General features: G+C 42.3%; 1 protein-coding gene across 1 annotated transcript in view; it reads right to left on the reverse strand.

The window, feature by feature from the left end:
* The window catches only part of KIT (KIT proto-oncogene, receptor tyrosine kinase), a 133163-nt gene that overhangs the window by 80255 nt on the left and 33796 nt on the right, over nt 1-19112 (reverse strand). The window contains exon 2 of the mRNA XM_039362885.1: nt 9168-9413. Coding sequence (XP_039218819.1) covers nt 9168-9413 — 246 coding nt within the window. The remainder of the gene's footprint in view (nt 1-9167; nt 9414-19112) is intronic.

Genomic DNA, 19112 nt, shown 5'->3' on the forward strand with positions numbered 1-19112 from the left:
ATTTGAGGGGCTGCCACAAAGAAGAGGGCATCAAACTATTCTCCAAAGCACCAGATAGATAGAAGGACAAGAAACAATGGTTGGAAACTGACCAGAGAGAGAAACAACCTGGAATTAAGGAGAAACTTCCTAACGGTGAGGACAATTAACCAGTGGAACAGCTTGCCTCTGGAAATTGTGGGTGTTCCATCACTGGAGCTTTTTAAGATGAGACTAGACAGTCACTTGTCTGAAATGGTATAGGTTCACCTGCTTGAGCAGAGGGCTGGACTAGAAAACCTCCAAGGTCCCTTCAAGCTCTATTCTATTCTATTCTATTCTATTCTATTCTATTCTATTCTATTCTATTCTATTCTATTCTATTCCTTTCCATTTCATCCCATCCCATCCCATCCCATCCTAATGTTATTGATTGGTAACTTTTGTTACAGAGGACTCGTGTGTGTATCCCATACACACATATGCTTTGCATATACTGTATGCCAGCACCGAGAGGAGAATGCTGCAAACAGCATTGAACTGTTGTGATGCAAACCCCACCTCTTTTCTACATATGCCTCAATGTCACACCGGGCTCCGAAGGGTGCTGTTCCAATAAATCCGAAAGACCCAGTAGAATACTACAATGCACTGTCTTATAAATAAGTCAGCTCCCTAGTCTTAAGTCTGCAAGTGTAATGACAGAAAGGTCCCATGCAGATCAATCAATTTTAAACTCCATTCAGACATTAGACAAAGGATTACAAGTCACCGGGGACTTGTTGAGCTGGTGATCTTTGATCATCAAAAGCATCCTTACTTTCAGCAGTGATGTCCGTCACACAAGGAGAGCTCACACAAGACACCCCACCTTGGATTCCTTTGCATGCACAGGTTTAAACACAAAGGTTTCCTGACGTTGAAAGGAAAGATGGCCTAGATTAGAAGGTGAGACCTCATCTGTGTGACTTTCAAAGGCTTATCACTGCTGTCCAAATCACAGCATTAACTCTATCGAATGCCTGAGCAGTGTCTTCTTTGTGGTCTGGCGAGGGGTCTCCTTTGTCAAACCAGGAATCTGTCTGCTTTAGCAAAATGTAAAGAATTGAATGACGGCTTGTCCAGGTTCTGAGAAGACTTCTTACTAAGTTCAAAAGCAAATCTATTGACGATTATGATTTTAGCTTCTGGATTTCAACAGAAATAAAGGTTTTTAAGTAGGGAATGATTTAGGCTGTTGCTCATTCTATGCCAGTGTTTCTCAACCTTGACAATTTTAAGGCATGTGGACTTCAACTCCCAGAATTCCACAGCCAGCAATGCTGGCTGTGGATTTCTGAGAGTTGAAGTCCACATGCCTTAAAATTGTCAAGGTTGAGAAACACTGTTCTATGCAAACTCAAGTCCAGAAGAAATAGTACAACTGTATCTTTCCTCTACTGGAAATCAATGAGCTATTTTTAACTACTGCGGGGACAGTATCACAAATGAAACGGTGTAGCTCTGACACACACTCACAATCACAACAATTAATTATTCGGCTCCCATTTTTCATATCATCCTAATCTGTCCGGTGGTGATGGAAAACAAGGTTAGTGTTTCCAACAAGGTTCAATTTCCTCCTGTTTGTTTAGACCAGGGGTAGGCAACCTTGGCTCTTTTATGACTCGTGGACTTCAACTCCCAGAATTCCTGAGTCAACCATGCTGAGGGGAAAGGGAGAGGTTTCCAAGCTGAGCCATGCTGGCTCAGGAATTCTGGGAGTTGAAGTCCACGAGTCATGAAGGGGCCATAGTTCCCTCATGCTGGCTCAGGAATTCTGGGAGTCGAAGTCCTCGAATCATAAAAGAGCCAAGGTTGCCTACCCCTGGTTTAGACGTTAGTTAGAAATGTACCTTAAACAATACAATTCATATTTCAGTAGATTCCTCTGAATAGATTTTTCCATTTCACAGATGTTTAATCCCTTTTTAATTGAGCAGAACATTAATAGAGCTTAATTGATAACATAGTTGTAATCTATTTGCCAAACCACTCTCTTCCCAACCCATATCCTCAGCCTTTCGATAAAGTGCTAAAATCTTTCTTATTTTCTTGTTTATTTGCCAGGAGATGGTACATATATCTGTGTTTGCTGCTCCTTTATATTTTCCATCAAATTTCCACAGTATCTTGATGGGATTTGTGGAAAAGCAGTATAGAAATTACTGTTAATAAATTTAAAAATGCAATCTAGAATGGTAACAAAATTCTTACATGCCTACATTTGTTTGATGGTAAAGTCTATAGACTCAGCACCACAGAAAAGGGGTTTTCTTAGATTTTAAATTATTCAGTAAGTTGAATGCTATACTCAAGTATCGCTAAAGAGCAGTTTCCAATAATGATGTTTTTTTAAAAGGTAAAATGCAGCATCAGAAAATATGGATTTTCAAGCAAAATACCATCAGGTTCCCATACCTAGACATTGCTAAATGTTGTCTTTACTTATGAGAAAAAAAGTCACAGATTGAAGTCTCCTAATAATTGCTCCAGATTATTTCATATCAGCAAAACAACGGTTTTCAGTGCAATCTACTCATTCACTCAAATGCCAATTACTGGCTGTTGAAGAAATGTAAAACGGCGCATACATGTGTGGAACAGTCCTTAAAATATGCCAGCAGAAGATTATGGATGTTCTGGCAAAACACAGAACTTATTTTTGTGGACGCTTCCAAAAATCCCTTTAGAACTGTAAAAGCCCATGGAACAGCTGCCCACTGTCCCAGAGGACTCATCAGAAGCCTATAATCCAAGTCTTCTCATCTTTTATTTCATTCTAGTCTCCAAAGCCTTTGGCTTCACTGGGGCATCGTTCCAATCTGCATATGCAGACAGGCACAGTCTGAATATCAACGAGGAGAACCAAGCCTCAACAGGATCCCTTTGGAGCCACACTGCTCAAGGCAAATTTAGAATAAAATCCTATGGACTTCATCCTTTATGGAAGCTCTGGAGTAGCAAAGGGAAGGTGTGCTACAGAGGGCATCTATGGTATTTTTCTATGGCTGCCCTTATCTTGCTTTTGGCCTTGTAGAAGACCATCAAAGCCTGTTTTTCTACCCAGAAACTGGAATAGAGTGAGGAAGTTTTGCCTTGGTTGCTGGGGCTCCCAAGGGGTGACTGAGGCAGCAGTTTTGGTTGTGTTTTATAGATTTGTGGTTTGTGGCTTTTATAGTATGGGACTTTATTATTATGGGCTGCCCAGACTTGGGTTTTAAAGTGGGCAGCCCATGCAAATATAAGAAAGAAAGAAAGAAAGAAAGAAAGAAAGAAAGAAAGAAAGAAAGAAAGAAAGAAAGAAAGAAAGAAAGAAAGAAAGAAAGAAAGAAAGAAAGAAAGAAAGGAAGGAGAGAGAGAGAGAGAGAAAGAAAGAAAGAAAGAAAGAAAGAAAGGAAGGGGAGAGAGAGAGAGAAAGAAAGAAAGAAAGAAAGAAAGAAAGAGGAGAGAGAGAGAGAGAGAGAGAGAGAGAAAGAAAGACATAGATCCCAGGATTCGATCCTAAAATTTAACTTGGGTCAAATAACATCTTTCAACATTGGTGTCAGAAAGGGGATGGGGGAAATTGTGGAGACTTTTTCAGCTTATTCTTCACTGAATTAGCGTAGCCTCACTAGAGGGCTGGTACATATGAGTCAGCCCTAAAAGGTCTACAATATAAACTCATAATTATGTTCAGCATCCTCTTGGCTTCAAATGCCAAGATGCTCGCCAACATCTAGTTGCCAGATGCATGGGATAGAGAAATCAAGCACTAATCCGTTATCTAAATATTCCAAAATAAAAAAAAATAGATATTTCTTTACTAATACTATGAGAAAAAAAAAACTATGCCTGGTAATCTCAGATGGCACAGCATATTCAGGCCTTATCTTATACAGCTACCAGATCAAAAATCAATACTGCTTTGCCCTAATCACATACCTTTTGTGACGAATGAATGCCACAGCACAGTTCTCTGATGTCAAAACAGAAGGCAGAGATTCCCCTGTCCATATCTAATTCGAGTGGCTACCGGGCCAATTAAGTTCACCCACTTTTTGACTAAAAGGGGCGTTGTCTTACCTGAACGCCTTTTCTCAGCATGTAGATGTAGCATCCACCGGTGGGTTATTTCAGCCTTCCTGCTCAGAGAGACTAAGTTCAAAGTTCAGCCACACCTCCCTTAGGGCGGTCCTTCCCCAGTTTTAATGAGGCGAAGCAAATCAGACGCAACAGCTCCTCCTGCAATCTCACCTGCCTAGACTGACTGTTAAGGGTGGGTGTGGATGCTACATCTACATGCTGAGAAAAGGCGTTCAGGTAAGACAATGCCCCTTCTCCAGCAGATGTAGCATCCACCGGTGGGACATACCAAAGCCACCCATGTCCCTTACGGGAGGGACAGTCTAGGCGTGTGTCCCCTGGGAGGAGACAACCTGCTGCAATACCCTTCTGCCAAATGAGGCTTCCGCAGCAGCAAACCTATCAAGTTTGTAATGCCTTATAAATGCTGGAGAACAGAATGTGCCTGACCATTATCTATGCTTTATTTTCCTGGCTAGTTTAGATCAGGGGTCCCCAACCCCCGGTCCGTGGACGGGCACCCGGACGGTCTGCAGAAAAAACTTTCTCTGGTGCTCAAAAGGTTGGGGACCTCTGGTCTAGATAAACCACTGAATGTCACTCAAGCATACCTTATGCCAGTGGTGGCAACCCTATGGCACGCGTGCCAGAGGCGGCACTCAGAGCCCTCTCTGTGGGCACATGTGCCCACACCCCAGCCCCACCTCCCCCTGTAGCCCCCTCACCAGCAGCCCCCCAGAGGAGAGTCGCCCCCAGACGCGGCCTGCGCAGAACAGCGCAGCCAAGGACATTAGCAGCCAGGCAGCAGGGACAAGACTCCGCGCTCATGCCCTGTTGCCGCAGATGATGCTGTGGGGTGCAGGCGGAGGGCATGGCCACCATGGTGTTGCAGAATTGCCTGGGTGATCTGCTGCAATGGGCCGTGGAGGCGGTAAGTGACACTGTGGGTGGACGGGACAGGGAACAGGATGGGGTGGGTGGGACGGGGTGGGGCGGGTTTTGGGCACTCGGTGTCTAAAAGGTTTGCCATCACTGCCTTATGCCCTTATTTATTTATCACCTATCGGGCATGTCTGAGGCTGTAAGACAATCAATCTTGCCACTTTTAGGTAGAACATAGAATCTGGAACTGTGGCTATGTTGGGTTGAAGGAGAAGAAGTAGAATACAACGAACCTGGGTGCATAATAAACTCTTCTGCTAGTTATTCCGAAGTCATGCTGGATTCAATCAGGCTTACACCTTGGTAAATGCGTTTAGGTTCACCCTCTAGAAGTGCCCTTTGATTATGGTTTTGGAAGCCAAAGTAATAAACAAGGCCTGTTATAAAGACATCATATGATTTCCTGTCACTAGCTTCCCTTGCAGGGATGTGTGCTGAAAAACAATGACTCCTTATTTTCATTACGGCAGAGGTCGTACCGGAGGGAAATGGAAGGGGAAGCATTTTACGCACGTGTGCGTTCACACAAATGGGGCCGCGAGCAAGCGTGACGCAAACAGGGCAGTGCTAGCGAGTATCACACGGGCGCTAGCACCACCCCATTTTCACCGTGTGGTGCCCTGGTTTTGCTGCATAGTGCTCCGTTTTCGCCGCAGTAGTGACGCTAGCACAAGTGGTGGTGCGTGCCCTGGTCAGCCTGTTCCATGGCCCGCTGGCCACGGCCCGGTAGTGGGCCACAGCCCACAGTTTGGGGACCCCTGATCTACGGTATGAACTTGCCTGAAGGACAGCAATCTTTCTCTAAGAATCTCTGAAATTTAAAAACAAGGTTGACTTGAGAGGCAGACTGAAAGTCTTATCTGAGATGGCAGATTCAGATTTGCAAACTGATTCACCTCTGCCACTTGTTTACATCTCTGGACCGTCTCTAACGTCAAGTGGCAGTTTCAAAAAGAGAAGACATTCTCATTTAGGGCTATGGTGTAGAGCAGGGATGTCAAACTCGCAACATCACATGACGTGTCGCGGTTTTGCCATTGCCGGCAATGGGGTGGGTGCGGTTTTGCTATGATGCGTCGGGCCCGTGGGCCGGCAGTTTGACACCCCTGGTGTATACGAAAAAGAATTAATCTACTCTTCTCATGATCCTGAATGGAGCCAGGAGAACTCTTGGCTCATAGAATATTTAAAATGAATATTTAGTGTCAATCTATAATTTTCCATGTTATCTGTCTTCAATAGCCAGAAAGAAATACTGTATGTTGATTACATCACAGACACTCACAGACACTTTCCCCCAAACAGCACCTTGAAACTGATACCATTTTAGATCAATATTTTGCCAGTGTCTTGCAGCTGTCCAAGAAGGCATGTATCCTGTTTTTAGAAGGTGGAGCATCCACCAGAAGTAATAGCTATCTTTCCCAAGTCAGCGCTGTCCAAATGGATTGGATTGCTATGACTGTACTAGCTGGAACAACTGGGCAATCAAGCTTTGCCTGGTTTTTATGTTCATGTGTCATTCATAAGAAACAGGTGGAATTCCAGTCACGCTGTCATGACCACAACTTGAATCTTTTAAGCATACTTTGTGGAACCCCCGGTTGCAGAGATAAGGAGTGTTGTCTTACCTGAACGCCTTTTCTCAGCACGGAGATGGATAATCCACCAATGGGTTTAGACTGTGTTCCTGCCCAATCAGATCAAGTCAGCCAAAGTTGCAATGCCTGTCCTGGGCTACAGTAACCCAGTCTCGACACAAGCAAAGCCATGACTGACAGCAAGACGTGTTGGCTCATAAATCTAGCCCTAGGCCAGTGGTTCTCAACCTGTGGGTCAGGACCCCATTTGGGGTCGAACGACCATTTCACGGGGGTCGCCAAACAACGCAGTCCACCATTTTTTCCCCCCTTTTCATTAGCTGTGCTACTCCCTTTTATTCTATTGGCTTTTGAAAGCCAATAGAATTAGACTCTCTTGAATAGAGTCTAATTCTATTGGCTTTCAAAAGCCAATAGGAATTGTCCAGGCTGTCTCTGCCCTGCTGAGCCCGCCAAAAGTCCCATTCTGCAAACGGTGCTGCACCAGTTGAGTGGTCCTCGACTTATGATCGGTTGAGTAGTCCTCGACTTACGACCGGTTGGGGGTCGCGGCATTAAAAAGGTTGAGAACCACTGCCCTAGGCCTAAGTAACCTGCAAGGGCGGGAGTGGATTATCCATCTCCGTGCTGAGAAAAGGCGTTCAGGTAAGACAATGCCCCTTCTCCAGCACTGGAGATGGAGAATCCACCAATGGGACATACCAAAGCCTACTGTCCCTGAGGGAGGGGAGCAGGCCGGTCTGGTGTGGCACTTTGAGGTACGACCTGTTGGAGAACCCTCTTACCAAAGGAGGCCTCCGCCAAGGCGAACCTGTCAATCTTGTAATGCCTTTCAGCATGACAATGATCCCAAACACATTGCCCGGGCAACGAAGGAGTGGCTTCATAAGAAGCATTTCAAGGTCCTGGAGTGGCCTAGCCAGTCTCCAGATCTCAACCCCATAGAAAACCTTTGGAGGGAGTTGAAAGTCCGTGTTGCCCAGCGACAGCCCCAAAACATCACTGCTCTAGAGGAGATCTGCATGGAGGAATGGGCCAACATACCAGCAACAGTGTGTGCCAACCTTGTGAAGACTTACAGAAAACGTTTGACCTCCGTCATTGCCAACAAAGGATATATAACAAAGTATTCAGATGAACTTTTGATATTGACCAAATACTTATTTTCCACCATAATTTGCAAATAAATTCTTTCCAAATCAGACAATGTGATTGTCTGGATTTGTTTTCTCATTTTGTCTTTCATAGTTGAGGTCTACCTATGATGACAATTACAGGCCTCTCTCATCTTTTTAAGTGGGAGAACTTGCACAATTGGTGGCTGACTAAATACTTTTTTGTCCCACTGTATTCAGACATTCTGTTTAAGTTATGAGGAAGAGTTACACACAGTAGCTCAAAAGTGTTTTATTTGACATGCTGCTTTCCTAGGATTATATACATATATACAGTAGTGGCCAAAATTATGGAACAGTAGAAATGCCACCTTTGGTTACGTTTCCACCACTTTTTCTTCTAATTTCTTTATAACTGTAGCCTTGTTCACTTAATAATACTATTTTACATCGCTTTCTGGGCAACCAATCAACTCTTTGCACCATTACTTTAATTTTATTATGTTTTACAAGCTTACTAAATGAAAGAACACAAAAAAACCCAACCAACTTGATAGCGATCACATAACACACTGACAAATGTCCTCCTCTCAGCTTCAATACAGGACATCAATCACTGAATCCTACTGTGATCTGATTGGCTCATTGCCAAAACAAGATGACACCTGATTGGCTCTCTAAACACTCAAGCTCATTGGCTACAATCAGATGAAGGAAAGCTACCTGAGATCAACCTAAGCAAGTTGTGCTTCCTTTTTCTGGTTATTTGGCTATAACATTTCACAGAATACAGTACAGATAACTGAACAAACTATGTTGCATTACATTCTTGATTAAATTATCTTTCCATTGATATATAATTTTATGGTACTACTCCAAAAAAAGTGGTGTTATTAGCCATCAAACCTCAAAAATACACTTTTCCCAAAAGGTTTCCACAATTTTGGCCACTACTGTACGTACATACATACATACATACATACATACATAGTCCCTGCAGATTTTACTCCACTGGTCGTTGCCAACTCTAGGCAGTAGTGCTCATTTCCATTTCAAGACCTTTTGAGCCAGCATTGTTCAAAGACATTTCCACATCACATGGCTAGTGTGACATCACAGAGTGCTGTTACCGTCCCACTGAAGTGGTACCTATTTATCTACTCGCATTTGCATGCTTTCAAACTGCTGGCTTGGCAGAAGCTGGAGCAAGGACGGGAGCTCACCCGGTCACATGGTGCGCGGGTCTCAAACCTGGGCTGCTGGTTTCCCAGCCAACAAGCCCAATGTCTTAACCACTGAACCTATAAGTATCAACGGGATGACTATAAACGTAAACCAAATCCAGCCTTCACGCCTAATGCTTTTTAGAAAAGGCCTATTTGCGATGAAGAAAGGGAAAATGAGGAAATAAAAATGAAATTACCTTTAACAAAAACATAAACGGAGCTGTTCAAGTTTCTTTTGTTCTTGCATATATAGGTTCCTGTGTCTGCTGGTCTTGCTTGAGTAACATGCACTTCTTTCGTTCTGAAATTCTTTAGCCTCGCTGAGGGGTCAGCGCTGTAAAACCGCCAGGTCACTGGGCCACCGTCAGTACAGGTCAGCTTAAATTCTTGCCCGCTATTCACAACCAAAGGAGATCCTGATGGGAAAATGGACAGTGCACCACCTGCCAAAAATAAATGATATTGATTAATGTTTTGTTATAGTCTCCACTGTTTTTTTTAAAAAAAGATTGCAGATTTACGTACCGTACTTTCTGGTGTATAAGACGACTTTCGCAAGCGTTAAAATCGGCGCCAAAGTCGGGGGTTGTCTTATATGCCGAGTCGTCTTATACGCCGGAAATAACAGTAGTTTCCGGCGTATAAGACGACTTTCTAGGCATGCGACTCGGCGCCGAAGTCGGGGGTCGTCTTATACGCTGAGTCGCCTTATACGCCGGAATATATGCTACATGTAATTGGTTAAGCATCTTTAAAGATGAGCAAGGAGTAAGGAGTTTGTGCCTACCACATTTTTTGACTGTTCCAATACATGCAGTCCTCGACTTACGACAACAATTGAGCCCAATATTTATTTTACTGAGACATATATTGAGTTTTGCCCCATTTTATGACCTTTCTTGCCACAGCTGTTAAGTGAATCACTGCAGTTGTTCAGTTAGCAACACGGTTGTTAAGTGAAACTGGCTTCCCCATTGATTTTGCTTGTGCAAAGGTCACAAAAGGGGATCACATGACTCTCGGGACATTACAACCGTCGTAAGTATGAGTCAGTTGCCAAGCATCTGGATTCTGATCACGTGACCACCCTTACAACAGTCGTAAGGGTGAAAAACAGTCATAAGTCACTTTTTTAAGTGCTGTTGTAACTTTGAACGGCCGCTAAACGAACTATTGCAACTCGAGGGCTATCTGTATTTTTATCCTACTCGCTGTTTTCTTCAGCCCAAGCTGATCAAAGTCTAGCCAACCTGAAAAAGTACTATGCATTTATATGTGACGCTCTGATATACCATTATTGTTCTTCTACAGATCTCTAAACTCCTTTCAGCATCTCAGCAGAATTGCAAATCACATTATCGCTTTTATTAATAATTCCATTTATTCTATTAGAGGGAGCTTGTTTAACTTCTTCACCCATTTCCAAACATTTTGTCCTCTGTCTCTTTTAACATTCAACGTTCCTTCTTCTCTTTTGACTATAGGGGACTATTAGGGGACTGGAGGCTAAAGCATATAAGGAAAGGCTGCTGGAATTGGGTATGTCTAGTCTAATGAAGAGAAGGACGAGGGGGGACATGATAGCCGTGTTCCAATATCTCAGGGGCTGCCACAAAGAAGAGGGAGTCAAGCTATTCTCCAAGGCGCCTGAAGGCAGGACAAGAAGCAATGGATGGAAACTGATCAAGGAGAGAAGCAACCTGGAACTAAGGAGAAACTTCCTGACAGTGAGAACAATTAACCAGTGGAACAACTTGCCTCCAGAAACGGTGAATGCTCCAACACTGGAAGTTTTTAAGAAGAGACTGGACAGCCATTTGTCTGAAATGGTATAGGGTTACCCGCCTGAGCAGGGGGTTGGACTAGATGATGTCCAAGATCCCTTCCAACTTTACTACTACTACTACTACTACTACTACTACTACTACTACTATTATATTTTTCATTACACTGTGTGCGATCTTCCTTTCAACTTTTTTTTTGCAGCCATCGTTTTCTTGTGTGTGTGTTTTCTTATCCACAGACCCTTTCATTTCATTTCATTCCATCTAGCAACCTATTTTATAATTAAAGCATTTCCATCGCCTATTTTTGTTCACCCACTTTCCATTCAACAAAAGAACGATCTGTCATCTAAAGTTTTGTACAGGATTCTAGTCCTGCTTTCACTCTCGTAAAATTATTCCCTTTATCTTTTATGTTTCTTATTCCACTCTCTGAAACTATTAAGAAGCCGTTGTCAAGTTCCAAAAACCAAGAAAGACACATTGTGATTCTTCCAAGCTGTTTTTCTTAATTGTTCCTCATCTAGACAGATTACCGCCAAAGTAAAGCATGCTACCGCTCTCATAAAGCATACATTTTGGGAACTATTAGGGAGGAACCATCTTCACCCTTTTTCTCTCACACAAACTATCTGCGCTAAGTTGTCTCTTTCTCCTCTGAAATGTATTCCCACCATCCTGGGAATCCAGGCAACGTTCCATCACACGGTATTGTCTCATGCTGGGAGCCTCTAAGAACCTCTTTCATTAACACATCTTTTACCACAATCATTTTTATGTACATTATTGTGTTGTTTGTCATGTATATAAATGGTCCTTAACTTATGATCACAATTGAACCCAAAATTTCTGTTGCTAATCGAGACAGTTGTTAAGTGAGGTTTGCCCCATTTTACGACTTTTCTTGCCACAGTTGTTAAGTGAATCGCTGTGGTTGTTAAATGACTAACACGGGGTCGTTAAGTGAATCTGGCTTCCCCATTGACTTGGCTTGTGAGTCAGTCCCCAAGTGTCTGTATTGTGATCACGTGACCGTGGTGATGCTGAAATGGTTGTAAGTGTGAAAAAGAGTCATAAGTCTTCCAATCCTTCCGAGGTTGGTAAAATGGGGACCCCAAATTGTTGGACGCAAGATATAAATCACTTACAGAATGCTGTAGATCACTATGAAGCATTATATAACTCCAAGTGCTATTTCTATTGCTGTAAGTCACTTTTTTCCAATGTTGTCATAAGTTTGAATGGTCATTAAATGAACGGTTGTAAGTTAAGGATTACCTGAATTTAAACCACGAATCTGAAAGAAAAAAAAATACTTTTTTTAAACTGAACACTCACCAAACAGTCCCCATTCTCTTTCACTGTTAGGTGTCAAGTTTCGAAGCACGATTTTGTTGCTGCAGCACTTATTTGCTTATCAGCTTGCCAACAAACTCGGGGGGGGGGGGGTTGAGAGGGAAAAGAATGGAATGCAGACTTCAAAGATTAAGTGAGAAGACCATGGGACCCAAGGACGTTCATCAGGTGTCTGGCCAGACCCAGAAACATTTTCTCATAACAATGTTTTTCCTTCTAATTGGACAATGTGACCTGATCCAGGGGGAGGAGAGAGAATTCCATGCTTTCACTATGTGGGGTTTAGCCAGAGCTGGTTTTACTTTCATACGTGGCGACATGATGTATTCAATAAAATTTTACATGATGAGATTGGAAACTCTCAAAAGCGTTTGCTTGGTTGGGTTCATCAGTCGTAACCTTGACATTAGGTCTCTAAATAGCTGAATCACTTTTTCTCTATCCTCTCCTCTGATTTCCATCCATCCATCAATTCATTCATTCACTCATGTATGGTAGGCACTCCCATTCATGCATGGGAGACACCTAGCAGAATAACTCTCCCCCCCCCCAATCCCATTCATTTAGAATGTCATACAATTCTTCCCAAACTCAATTTTTGTTCTTCCATTATCTCATTCACTAGAGCACAATATATAATTATCACTAATCTATGAATTCTTATTTCTACAGATTCCCCCAAGAACCAAAATGATGCCAATTCATACTTACTAATGTACATTTTAGTTTTTTCATTCATAGTTAACACCTTCACTTTCATGCAAATAGCAAAGCAGTTAGCAACGTTTGACCCAAAGTGCAAACTGGCTTTATATCTGCAAACATCGTTTAACCTGCTTATGTATTATGTGTCCGTTGTATTTTCTACACACACCAAATGCCTATCAGCATAAACTCAATTGTGCAAATCCCAACTTTCGTTGTTCCAACTGTCTGTGACAAATATTTTTCGAAGTCTAGATATACCATATTCCTATTTGGTTACAATGAAGACAATAGAGGAACAGCAGCATCCAGTAACTGCTTACCAGTTACTGCCATCCAGTGAGAACAGATATTTCTCAACGAATAATGGCTTAACTGCTAGCTAGTCTGTATGATTCACATTGACAAACCAATCTATTTCAAGTAAACAAACCCATCATTAAAGGAAACACTCTGTAGGCCTTTTATTTCCCTAGAAAGATGGGCTGCCATAAGGGCACATATGAGAAAGGACATAGCACAGAAGCGTTGCTTGAGAAGGGTCCGTAAGATTATCTGGGACACTACACATCCTCTTCACAACCTGTTTTCCTTGTTACTTCTGGGAGGAGGCTTTGTGGTATCTGAAGCAGAACATCCAGATTCAGCCAGAGTTTCATTCCATACAGCATTAACCTTGTGAACTCTCAAGCTTCCTCCTTCCGTTATATATTCAAGATGGACAGTATTTAATATTTATTGCTACGTATATGTAGGGGTGTGGGTCTACAGCAGTGGTTCTCAACCTTTTTAATGCCGCGACCCCAACCGGTCGTAAGTCGAGGACTAAACCGGTCGTAAGTCGAGGACTTTCCCTGCCCGGGAGAACCGCACATGCGTGGTGCTGCCCCCTGCGTCGGCCGAGGCATAGCTGGCAAGCGGCAGAGACGGAACAGGCCGACCACCGGCTGGGCCACCAGCTGGCCCAGCCCAAGGGAGGTAAGGCACCCGCCGGAAAAGGAGAAAAAAAATGGCGGACAGCCTTGCTTGGCGACCCCCTTGAAATGGTCAATCGACCCCAAATGGGGTTGCGACCCATAGGTTGACAACCGCTGGTCTACAGTATATATATGTTGTTCATAGTATGTGTGTCATGTATGTGTTTCACTTTGAGAGAGGCAATTAAATTTTATTTTTGATGTGTGCTGTTGTGCCCACAGTAAAAAAAATAACAATAAAGGTTATCTCATCTCATCTCATCTCATCAAATTTTAGCAGGATAAAATAACGTGGGTAGGGGCCAGGCCAAGCAACCTCTCCATTGATTGCGAAGACCACCTTGTATGGAACACTGTAGAGCGGGGGGGTGAAACTGCCAGCCCACGGGCCGGATGCATCCTGGCCAAACCACACCTACCCCAACTTCAGCAATGGGAAAAAAGTCACGATACGTCCTGACATGTCACATGATGTGGCGAGTTTGACAGCCCTGCTATAGAGATTCATTTTGGTTTCTGCAACAATATTCAAAAGCTCACAACAGCAGGAAGAGGAAGGCAGGCCCAAGCCTCACTGGAAGTCCCTAAGACAGTGTTTCTCAACCTTGACAATTTTAAGGCCTGTGGACTTCAACTCCCAGAATTCCACAGCCAGCATTGCTGGCTGTGGAATTCTGGGAGTTGAAGTCCACAGGCCTTAAAATTGTCAAGGTTGAGAAACACTGCCCTAAGAGAATGCCAACTGGGAGATCAAATAGCTTTCTAAATGGATCTTCGCTCATGTCCACTAATTTATTTGTCCAACACAGACAGAACACATCAATTAATTATTCCTTTCCAAAGCTGATTTTTTTTTTCTCACTATTGGAGACAAAAGTCTACAAATGGAATTGCAGAGACAATAGCCCGGTCTCGGATGCATTAGCTTACCATCTTAGCAGTTCTTAAATATACAGAAGTATTAAAAGGATGTCAGGTAAATATTTTGGATGGTGGGAAATCCAATGAAAGTAAATTACAGTGGGACTCAGAGGGAGGATCAGATTCTTAAAAGAATCTAATCAACTTAGTCAATAAAGGGCTTTTCAAATCAACAGTCAAGTATGGCAGTATAATATGTTGAATTTGGAAGGTCAGAATTTAAATTTCAGCAGAGACATGAAATGCGAGAAGGCCCATTGTGTACCAGGTCCAAATGGAAACATTCCCCCTGCCAGAAAAAGATGATAACAGATCACAAGTAGCACCATTTCAGTAGGCAAAAGCAATGTACTGGTTAGTACTTGGACAAGAATCATTCAAGAAATGCAGTGTGCTATTATTTAATCCATGCACTATAACAGAATAACAGAGTTGGAAGACACCTTGGGGGTCATCTAGTCCAACCCCCTGCACAAGCAGGAAACCCTATACCATTTCAGACAAATGGTTGTCCAGTCTCTTCTTTAAAACTTCCAGTGTTGGAGCATTCACAACTTCTGGAGGCAAGTTGTTCTACTGAGTAATTGTTCTAACAGTCAGGAAATTTCTCCTTAATTCCAGGTTGCTTCTCTCCTTGATTTGTTTCCATCCATTGCTTCTTGTCCTGCCTTCAGGCACTTTGGAAAATAGCTTGACTCCCTCTTCTTTATGGCAACCTCTGAGATAGTGGAACACTGCTATCATGTCAGCTCTAGTCCTTCTTTTCATTAAACTAGACATACCCAATATCTGCAACCGTTCTTCGTAGGTTTTAGTCCCCTAATTATCTTTGTTGCTCTTTTCTGCACTCTTTCTAGAGTCTCAACATCTTTTTTACATCTTGGTGACCAAAACTGGATGCAGTATTCCAAGTGTGGCCTTACCAAGGCATTGTAAAGTGGTATTAACACTTCACGTGATCTTGTTAATGCAGCCTAGCACTGTGTTGGCTTTTTTGGCAGCTGCAGCACACTGCTGACTCATATTTAAATGATTGTCCACTAGGACTCTGAGGTCCCTCTCACAGTTACTACAATTGAGCAAGGAACCCCCTATACTATACCTGTGCATTTGATTTTTTCTTGCCTAAATGTAGAACCTTACTTTTTTCACCATTGAATTTCATTTTGTTAGATAGCACCCAGTGTTCAAATCTGTCCAGATCCTCCTGTATCCTAAGCCTGTCTTCTGGAGTGTTGGCTATTCTTGCCAGCTTGGTGTCATCTTCAAATTTGATGAATTCCCCATCTATCCCCTCGTCCAGATCGTTGATGAAGATATTGAAGAGCACCGGGCCCAGAACAGAGCCATGGGTCACCCCACTACACACTTCCCTCCATGTAGATGTGGTTCCATTGAGGACCACATGCTGAGTACGGCCGGTCAGCCAGCTATGGATCCATCTGGTGGTGATGCTGTCTAACCTGCATTTTTCTATCTTATCAAGTAGTAGGTTGTGGTCTACTTTGTCAAATGCCTTACTGAAGTCTAAGTAAATTATATCCACAGCATTCCTCTGGTCCACTAATTTTGTCACTTGGTCAAAGAATGCAATAAAATTTGTCTGGCATGATCTGTTTTTGACAAACCCGTGTTGGCTTTCAATAATGACTTGTTTGCCTGTAGGTGTTTGCTGATTCGTTGTTTGATTATCTTTTCCAGAATCTTCCCAGGTATTGAGGTCTGTAATTTCCTGGGTCCTTTTTTTCCCCTTTTTTGAAGATGGGAACTACATCAACTCCTTTCCAGTCCTCTGGTAGTTCCCCAGTGCTCCAGGATCTTTGAAAAATATAGTTCAGTGGTTCTGAGATCACATTTGCCACTTCCTTAAGAACCTTGGGGTGTAATCCATCTGGTCCTGGTGATTTGAACTCGTCTAGGCTGGACAGGTGTTCACTTACCATTTTCTTGCCTATCTTAACTTGTATTTCTATTTTGTTTTTTATGGCACTATTTTTGATAGGTTGGTCTGTTTTTTCCCTTTGTGTAAAGACAGACGCAAAAAAGGAGTTAAATAGTTCTGCTTTCTCCCTGTTGCTTGTCACCTTCTTGCCACTTTCACCCACTAATAGACCAATCGGTTCCTTCACTTTTTTCTTGTTCTTTACATGTTGAAAGGTTATAAAAAGGCTCTTAAAGAGACACAAACCCTGCTGAGTCATCCTCATCATTACATTACATTTTACATCTTACATTACATAAGCTGGTTAGCTGTTAAATCAATACTTTGACATAACGAAATCTGGGGCTCAATTGTGGTCATAAGTTGAGGACTACTTGAACTAGTGTTAAGTAGATATCCAGCTTTCACCTGACATTTGTGGCAGTGTCACAGCTGGCTGTTGGACCACAAAATATAGACTTCCCTCTTTTTTTTCCCCTTTAAGCATTTTTCAACTTTCTGCTAAGGGCTGACCAGCACCAGGGTGGCTAGGTTTGCAGGGATGAACAACTTCCATTGATTTTAAAGACTACATCATGCTTGATGTAGCATGTTGACAATTACATTTCGGTTCACTAGATGCAATTTAAAGATGATTTGATAGTCTCTGAATCCAATTGATTTTCTGAATTTTTAATTTGGATCAAATCACGTCTAAAATATCAAATCATTAGATGGTCTTATGTGCATTTGCAAAACGTTTTTTTCTCATATCTGAATTTAATCACTGTAATTATCCGAAACAAATTCGTAACTGAACTGATTTGCAAATCCAAATCAATCTGAATTGGGCCCAATGTAATCAATGGTGAAAAAAAGTAAACTTCTACATTTAGACAAGAAAAACCAAATGCACAGGTATAGTATAACTGGTACTTGGCTCAATAATAGTTACTATGAGTGGGGATCTTGGGAATCCTAGTGGACAATCACTTAAATACGAGCCAGCCGTGTGCTGCAGTTGCCAAAAAAGCCAACACAGTGCTAGGCTGCATTAACAGAAGGATAGAATCAAGATCATGTGAAGTGTTAATAACACTATACAATGCCTTGGTAAGGCCACATTTGGAATACTGCATCTAGTTTTGGTCACCACAATGTAAAAAAGATGTTGAGATTCTAGAAAGAGTACAGAGAAGAGCAACAAAGATGATTAGGGGACTGGAGGCTAAAACATATAAGGAACAGTTGCTGGAATTAGGGATGTCTAGTCTAATGAAGAAAAGGACGAGGGGGGACATGATAGCAGTGTTCCAATATCTCAGGGGCTGCCACAAAGAAGAGGGAGCCAAGCTATTCTCCAAAGCACCTGAAGGCAGGACAAGAAGCAACGAATGGAAACTAACCAAAGAGAGAAGCAACCTAGAACATGACCACAAATTAAGCCATCAACACTCTCTGGCTCTTCTTAAAAGAAAAATAAATAAAAAAGCTCTGAGCTCACAGTACACAATATTTGCAGAAAAGTTGCCTATAGCACATAACTCAACTAGACGAGCCTCAAGTTTAGAAATCTACAAATCTACAATATATGCAAAATCACTGTAACAGTTGTTGCACCTTTGATTGATACATTATAGGGCAACAAAGATGATCAGGGGAGAGGATAAAATATACGAAGAACAGGTGCAGGAATTGGGTATGTCTGGTCTAATGAAGAGAAGGACGAGGGGTGACATGATAGCAGGGTTCCAATATCTCAGGCTGCCCCACAAAGAAGAGGGAGCCAAGCTATTCTCCAAAGCGCCTGAAGGCAGGACAAGAAGCAACGGATGGAAACTTATCAAGGAGAGAAGCAACCTAGAACTAAGGAGAAATTTCCTGACAGTTAGAACAATTAACCAATGGAACAACCTGCCTCCAGAAGCTCCACACTGGAAGTCTTTAAGAAGACACTGGATAGCCATTTGTCTGAAATGGTATAGGGTTTCCTGCCTGAGCAGGAGGTTGAACTAGATGACCTCCAAGGTCCCTTCCAACTTTTTATTATTATTGTTGTTGTTTTGTTGTTGTTGTTGTTACCATTATTCTTATTCTTATTAACTATTATTATTATTACCATTATCATTAACTATTATTATTATTACCATTATCAACTTATTATTATCATTATCATTATTACCATTATCATTAGAAAAGTATATGTTATACTGCATCACAGAAATATAATGAAAAATAAAGGCACTCCATCTGTGATGGGGCTAACATAGTAAGTTATAGACGCATGCAGTCTCACGGCAAGTAAACATAATCATCTATCGATTAAATAACACTGGGACTTCCACTAAACTAGCATTTTCAGTTGCTCCTGAATGCCACCTGTTGGCATGGTTCTCTTTTCCACTGCAGTAGAGTTGCACCTGGGCTGCATGTGCGTTTTGCACATGACTAACCAAACACAATGTTATCAGGGAGTGA

The sequence above is a fragment of the Crotalus tigris genome, unplaced genomic scaffold (assembly GCF_016545835.1).
Source record: "Crotalus tigris isolate CLP2741 ecotype Arizona unplaced genomic scaffold, ASM1654583v1 scf7180000019483.1746242, whole genome shotgun sequence".
NCBI lineage: Eukaryota > Metazoa > Chordata > Lepidosauria > Squamata > Viperidae > Crotalus > Crotalus tigris.